The sequence below is a fragment of the Notothenia coriiceps genome, unplaced genomic scaffold (genome assembly GCF_000735185.1).
Source record: "Notothenia coriiceps isolate Sejong01 unplaced genomic scaffold, NC01 NC01_scaffold00028168, whole genome shotgun sequence".
NCBI classification, from domain to species: Eukaryota; Metazoa; Chordata; class Actinopteri; order Perciformes; family Nototheniidae; genus Notothenia; species Notothenia coriiceps.
In genome coordinates, this window is record NW_011360869.1 from 1 (window position 1) to 7,790 (window position 7,790).

General features: G+C 38.2%; 1 protein-coding gene across 3 annotated transcripts; it reads left to right on the forward strand.

The window, feature by feature from the left end:
* The first annotated feature begins 1,840 nt into the window (after positions 1–1,840).
* LOC104958064 (mitogen-activated protein kinase 14B-like) lies at positions 1,841–6,858 on the forward strand. 3 transcript variants are annotated; one of them, XM_010785772.1, is made up of 8 exons: positions 1,841–2,064; positions 3,073–3,102; positions 3,211–3,258; positions 3,386–3,500; positions 3,820–3,924; positions 4,903–4,982; positions 6,288–6,366; positions 6,635–6,858. In XM_010785772.1, the coding sequence occupies exons 1-8, from the start codon at positions 1,942–1,944 to the stop codon at positions 6,841–6,843; spliced, it is 789 nt and encodes a 262-aa protein (XP_010784074.1). In that variant the 5' UTR covers positions 1,841–1,941; the 3' UTR covers positions 6,844–6,858. The 3 variants fall into 3 exon arrangements, with proteins under 3 accessions (XP_010784074.1, XP_010784076.1, XP_010784075.1); XM_010785774.1 differs by having other exon boundaries at positions 1,848–2,064; positions 3,820–3,891; XM_010785773.1 differs by lacking the exon at positions 4,903–4,982 and adding an exon at positions 5,765–5,844 and having other exon boundaries at positions 1,884–2,064; positions 3,820–3,891.
* Positions 6,859–7,790: the final 932 nt, after the last annotated feature.

A 7,790-nucleotide genomic window follows, 5' to 3' on the forward strand; every position in this document is an offset into this window, starting at 1 on the left:
GCTTTGATTGTGAGACTTACAGAACAATGACAGCCAGGGAGATGAGTAGGATGATCCCAATGATGACTCCCTGATACGCTGGCTCCATTATAGAGGGGTTAGGTTTCATTTCATTTTCATTTCCATCTTTATTTCAAACAGATTAAAAAAACAAAAACAAAAAAATGTGAAAAAACAGAATACCATATTATTAGAATAGCCTACAGTATTTATCAAAATTCATAATAATATTTACATATTCAACAACAAATAGTCATAATATATATTCAACAAAAATATTGATATTAATACTAATAATAAATCATATGTGTCCGAAAGGGAGCAGGAGGAAGCAAATGCTTATTAATTAATGTACTGCTGATCAATGATTATCCTTACATTTATACATTTACAATACTTTCTCATCTTCAATCACCTTTCTTCATTCTCATAGTTTTCCCAAAAAGTGTTTCTGTACATCCTTTTAAACTGAATGATATGTGTGCTTTGTTTTAACTCCTGCTCCAAACCGTTCCATAACATCCCCCCACAGATTGTTATGCTCATACTTCTCAGTTGTTCTGACCTTGAGTTGTTTCAAATGTAGATTTCCTCTCAAGTTATACCCCCCCTCTCTGTCTATGAACAATGTTTGTAATTTCCTAGGAAGTAGATTATTTCTTGCTCTGTACATGATTTGTGCAATTTTACATTTAACCAGATCAGTAAACTTCAGTGTGTGTGACTTCAAGAATAATGAATTAGTGTGTTCAAGATATCCAACATTATTGATTATTCTTATAGCCCTTTTTTTGTAATGTGTGTAGCGGCTGTAGGTTGGTTTTGTAAGTGTTTCCCCAAATCTCCACACAGTAACTCAGATATGACAACATGAGTGTATCACAGAGAGTATATAATTATTTAGTCCAGAATGTGTCTTGCTTTCCCCAATATTGCGATAGTCTTAGCCAGTTTTGCTTTTACATGATTGATATGAGGTTTCCAGCTCATTTTGTTGTCTAAAACCACACCAAGGAACTTATTTAAATATACTCTTTCTATGTTTATGTTGTCTAGTATTAATTGCACGTGTGTATTTGTTTTATGTTTTCCAAATGGCATAATCTTTTTTTTGCTTATATTTAATGATAATTTGTTCTTATCAAACTAATGTTTTACTTTAATCATTTCTGCTGTTATTACCTCCATTAGCTGTTTCAAATTGACACCAGAACAAAGAATATTAGTATCATCTGCAAATAAAATACATTTCAATATATTTGATACTCTGCAAATATCGTTGATGTACAGTATATGATGAACAGCTTTGGACCCAACACAGACCCCTGAGGTACTCCACAAGTTAGGTTACAATGTGACACTTCTCTTCAACAGAATAATAATCAGATGACCTTTATTAGTCCCACAGGGGAAATGTACATTGTTACAGCAAAAGTTAAGAGATAAAACTAATAAAGAGGCATGCATACAAATATTAAAAGATAGAAATTACACAAATGTGAAAAGTAACAAAGACAGAAATAATTGTGCAATACAGATCGAGCAGATGTGACATTCAGAAACTTCACATATACTATTGTATTATATTTGGTCTCTTATGGCTTATCTTAGCTGTAAAATAAACATTTCACTATCAATAAAAGCTAAGTGAAACAATCAAAAATGTTCCTGGTAACAATCTTTATTATCAGTTCCCCTTCTTTCTTTCTTAACATGTTTGGAGAATGCTTGAACCACTTGCTATCTTTCAAATTGGAAAGTCAAAAGAATAGTTTGTGATTTGTAAATGAAGTCAATATTTCAAAGTCATTATTGCAGTTAGTAAAACATTTACTAACTCTTAAAGAATTTAAGAAAGCTACAGAAGATAACAACATAGGTTTCAGAAGACAAATATAGCCATGCAGACATTTGGAGACCACCTCTCATCATCTGAACTGTATGATTTGCAGATACTTGGTGACCCACCTAATGGGTGCAGACCTTAACAACATCGTCAAGTGTCAAAAGCTGACCGATGACCACGTCCAGTTCCTCATCTACCAGATTCTCCGAGGCTTAAAGGTCAGTGAAGCTCCCAGCGAAACAGAAGAATGTATCTAGAAACTGGTGCTGTTCGACATGTTTATCAGTCTGCTGTCTTCCTAGGCTGATCTGCAATGTTCTGAAGTTAGGCTACTAACTTATGTTTTGTCAGTAATTTGAAAATAAATAAATAAATAACTTAATTAATCTATTTTGGTTGAGTGGCTGTAGAAACATAATTTAATTTCAGTAAGAAATGTTTAACTAAATGTAACAGCCAAATGAATGAGAGTCTGTCTATTTAAAGTTTTTCTCTAACCTCTTGCCGTTATTGTGCCTGATATTAAGCTCTCTGAATACTTAATCTGTTGGGGTAACCCAAATTAAAGTAACCAAGTAGAAGGCATCTGGCATTGATGATTTTATCAATAAATGCAGTCTTTTTTACTTGCGCTCGCCGCTCTGCAATATGTGTAAATATACATTTGTGGACTGACATATATAACAAACGGTTCTATTATTTAAGAGACATTACTTTTTGGTGTAAGATTCCAAGATTTTAATGTCATATGGACATAAGCTACAGTGTAGAAATGGATCTGAAAATCTTATGACCCGAGCTCCTCCAACGATGCAACATATATAATAAATTAAAAATACAAATTAAAAATTGTGCAAGAAGTCTATATTCACGTAAATAGAATATGATATGTACAAGAACAGAATGTACATGTCATATTGTACAGTAGATTCAATTAAATATGGTTTGTTACGGTGATAACTATTTAGAGAAATAAGTAAATTGCAAAAAGAGGGAAATGTTTGACAGAACTTACAATAATTTGTTAACTGTACTGAAACATGTGGTCACACACACACACACACACACACACACACACACACACACACACACACACACACACACACACACACAATAAACTGTGACAGTACAAAAATATCAGATTAAATACACTTTGGGCTGTGTTCCAATTGAGACTGCAATATAAGTTCAATCACCATTATTTTTGTTCTTTTCCCCCCCCACAGTACATCCATTCTGCAGATATTATCCACAGAGTAAGTAATGACTGTTTATTCATCAGCTACGTTTCCCAGGGACAGGGAAAGGCTCTGTTACTTTTGCATCCATACTTAATTTTATTTTCTTGCTCCCTTTCTCCTTAGGACTTGAAGCCTAGTAATCTGGCTGTGAATGAAGACTGTGAGCTCAAGGTGAAATATGGTGTAGTTAAAATGTCATCTTATAAGATTCAGAGGATCTACTGTCGAGATTAAATGGTGCAGCCCATTTCCTCACTCTCTCTACCTCTCAAACCAAAACAAATATTTTCCCCCTCAGATCCTGGACTTTGGTTTGGCACGGCACACAGATGATGAGATGACCGGCTACGTAGCCACCCGGTGGTACCGAGCCCCAGAGATCATGCTCAACTGGATGCACTACAATATGACAGGTACACACACTGATTACATCTCAATGTTTCAGGCTGAAACTGAATACAACGGTAAATAATTTGCGATTTCACACAATTGAAATACCTCACTGACATCTGTGTGTTGAACAGTTGCGGTAATTCAGCAATGCATTTTTCAAAGGAGCTCAACAATATACAACTTTTTGTGAAATCCATGTAAGAGTCCTATAGGCATTATGCTTTTCAAAGCTTAAACTAATTAAGTTAATGTAATGTAACTTATACTTGACCTGAACCAGACAAATTGTATCATATTCTATTTACAATGCTGAATGTTTTCCCTCTTTACATGTAATAGTGGATATCTGGTCAGTGGGCTGCATCATGGCTGAACTACTCACTGGACAGACGCTCTTCCCTGGCACAGACCGTATCCTTCCAGCACTGGCATTGCCATGCAAAAGTAAAATGGCTCCTTGTAGTCAACCTGTGCTGTAGGTCTTTGGTAGATCAGGAAGAGGTAGTAGAGATGATGCATACTTCATAATACTATATTCAAGGGTCTTCTCACACAAGCTGTTGCTTTGTTGCAAGACCACAGTGATTCAAGTACACACACATGTACAAGTGCATGCGAGAGAGTAGTGAGGGCAGCGTGTGTTAGGATATGTGCATGCATGTGATAGTAGTTAAGAGCCCCTGCAGTCTATGACTCAACGCTGCCCACTGTTGTCTGCACTGCTTCTCTAAGATGCAGTACACCTTAATGTTTCCCTCCCACAGAGCTCTCATTCAGCAGCAACAGAATATAACAATGTCCAAACACACAGAATGACACTGTGTAATCAGGACACACACACACACACACACACACACACACACACACACACACACACACACACACACACACACACACCCACTGTGATTGTGTTTCCTGCCCTAAATGATCAAACACACCATTCCTTCACTCAGTGCTCCGTGGGTGTTTAAATGCGTGCCCTCAGACCAAAACTAAATCTGGTGGTGGAGCCACCCACCTACGAGCCACAGTTAAAAAAACACTCTTTATGGACATTTTCATTTTACCTGTATCAGCGAATTAGTGAAAAGTGGTATTTTGAATCTAGAGGCTACAGACAAAGCAAAATGAAATCTTGCAAAATATAAACTCATGCACATTTTAAGGTTCAGTGCGCAGGAGCTCGTTCTAAAGGGTAAGGGAACATCTAAATGTGTAGATTAAACATGTTTAGGTTTAAATTGCATTTATATTTTCTAGTTGGCATCATTCTATATTCAGAAACTGGAAAGAATCTGCAGATCAATGATTAAAAATGAACATTAGTTGCATTAAATAACATTTTGTTCACCTATGACAGCTCTTTCCCCCTCTCTCCTTATCCAACACCCACCTTCCTGTTTTCCTTCATGCGTGTGGTAGACATTGATCAGTTGAAACTTATAATGATGCTCGTTGGAACCCCAGGGCCCGAGCTGTTGATGAAAAGCTCTTCGGAGTCTGTGAGTGTAAAATACCATCCCGCCCCTCCCGCCTGTGTTTGTGTCGCCTTGGCAAGAGACAGACAGTTACTCTACTTTGTACTGCTACCACTACTTCTCTGCTGCACCTGTTTCGCCCTGAAATTGTGTGGCTTTATTTGCACTTAGCTTAAGGCTTTGATTCCCATTTTTGTTTCTAGCACATACCATGAACACATACTATCTTCTAAGCTCTCCCTATGAAAAAGTAAGAGGACTCTAGTGCAGCAATTGGCTACCGCAACCATGAATCTATTTAATAATAATACTCTTTTAAAGGGTCATAGTCAGGCTATGGTTGTCATTCAGCCAGGGGTGGAGAAAGTATTCACATCCTTTACTTGTGTACAAGTCCTGCATTGAGAATGGTACAATTATTACAATATAATCATGACAATGTACTTTAACATACATCAAAGTTCTTCATATGTTTGGGTGTAAAAATCGTGATCTGTAATGTAACTAGTAGTTTCAGATTTATAACAATGCAGTAAAGTAAAACGTACAATATTTCCCTTTGATATGAAGTGGGGTTGAAGTTTAAAGTGGCTCAAAAGGAAATATTCAGTACAATTACTCAAGGTTCTTGGAATTTAAGTGTGCACATCGAAGCTAAAAAAACTATCCGCCTCTTCTTACATCATCTACATCCTCAGCCTGCGTGTGTGCCCCCCCCCCCCNCCTCCCCCTCCCTTACACAAACCCCCATGCTCTTTGAAATGCTGACCTCCATGTTACGATGCCCCTTGACTCGGAAGCTTTAGATATAAACCAGCTGCAGCAGATAATGCGCCTGACGGGGACGCCCCCAGCCTCCCTCATAGGCAGGATGCCCAGCCATGAGGTGAGACACGAGCCCTCCACCAACACCCCCCCTCCCCTGAGCTGGATTCTGGGCCGAGCCACAGTTTGAAGACGCATACCTTTTTAGATTAGATGTGTCAATTTTCTTACAGTCTGCATCTGCATGTTAGCCCTCTACTCTCACTTCCTCCCTGTTTCCTCTCTGACTCACCGTGCTTCTCTCAGGCTCCCTGTACTGATGGTAATGCGTATTGATTCTGAAATTAGAGCCTAATGTTTCTGTAATGATGTGGCTTGTGTTAAAGTGCTTGCATCATGCCGTAATTGGAGATTGTAAGGCAATAATAGTTTCTGCACCAGGCAATTGCATTACATCAATGTTACGTCTGTCAAAGATATTTTACATTTTTAGGCTGCAGCTCTAGCGAAGTGCCACGGTGTTATCTTTTATTGTTTTGCTATTTTGTTGTTCTTTTCTCATAGGCGAGGAACTACATTAACTCACTTCCTCAGATGCCTAAGAGGAACTTTGCTGATGTGTTTATCGGTGCCAACCCTCTTGGTAAGTCCCCTTAAGCACCGAGCTATACTACTCCTGGCTCACTGAGTCCCTCTAGTGTTATTAGAAAGTCACTGTTTTTCTTGGTAAGGACTATCCTCAATTATTATAAGTTTTGCCCAATTCAAATAAATCGCTATAAAATCTACTCACGACAGCAATGAAATACGTTTTAAAATCCTGTTATATTCATTACAGGAAAAAGGTAATGATCAATGTTTTAGTTTTCCTTTCACATACTCATCAAGTTTTTCTTGTTGCTGTGTTTAAGCTGTGGACTTACTGGAGAAAATGCTGGTGCTAGACACAGACAAACGGATCACAGCCTCCGAGGCTCTAGCCCACCCGTACTTCGCCCAGTACCACGACCCGGACGACGAGCCAGAAGCAGAGCCTTACGACCAGAGCTTTGAAAGTCGTGAGCTGGAGATTGAGGAATGGAAGAGTAAGTTGGCACATTGTGGATACCTGGGGCAATAACCTGAACTAGCTGGGAGGAAAAGGCATATATGTTAATTGTTTATTAGATAGATTAGATTATTATCAGATTATAGCACAACCAGTAACTGATATTTTTAATCTCTCCCTGTCCACTCACACACTGCCAGCTCTGTGGAAGCAAGCTCTGGTATCGCCCCTCTTGAAAGCTGGTGATCCCACTGAGTTAAATAATTATCGTCTTATCTCAAATCTTTCTGTGTTATCAAAGATTCTTGAGTCCCTAGTTTCTACTCAGCTAAAACTTTTTTTTAAATTCACACAACATCCTTAACCCTATGCAATCTGGATTCAGATCAAAGCACAGTACTGTGACTTCCAGTCTGAAAGTCTTAGACGATATTAAGGCTGCTTTAGATAACAAATCAGTTTGTGTTGCATTGTTTATTGACCTAGCCAAAGCATTTGATACTGTAGATCACCACATTATGTCTAATGTTATGTTGGTGTCTCGTTTCGGTCATAACGCCATTTGCTGGTTTCAGAGTTATCTAACCGACCGTACTCAATGCGTCAGGTTGGGTAGCACTGTCTCTGACCCTGTCACCTTGGAGAAGGGAGTTCCACAGGGTGCTATTTTGGGGCCTTTGCTCTTTTTATTATATGTAAACAATATTTGTAATCAGATGCAATTTTCTACCTATCATATGTATGCTGATGACACTATTGTATATTCATGTGCTCCTTCTCTGGATATGGCCGTTTCCAATTTAAAATCTGATTTTATCACGCTGCAGCATGCACTTCTTGATTCCAAACTGCTTTTGAACAGTAAGAAAACCAAAGCAATGCTTTTTGCTCCCAAATCAGCGTCCTCTTGCCTCTCCATTGACACCCTTGATAGCGTCTCTGTTGAGTTTGTTGATACCTACAAATATCTTGGCTTTTGGTTGGACAGTAATCTGAATTTCAAACACCACATTGAAGTT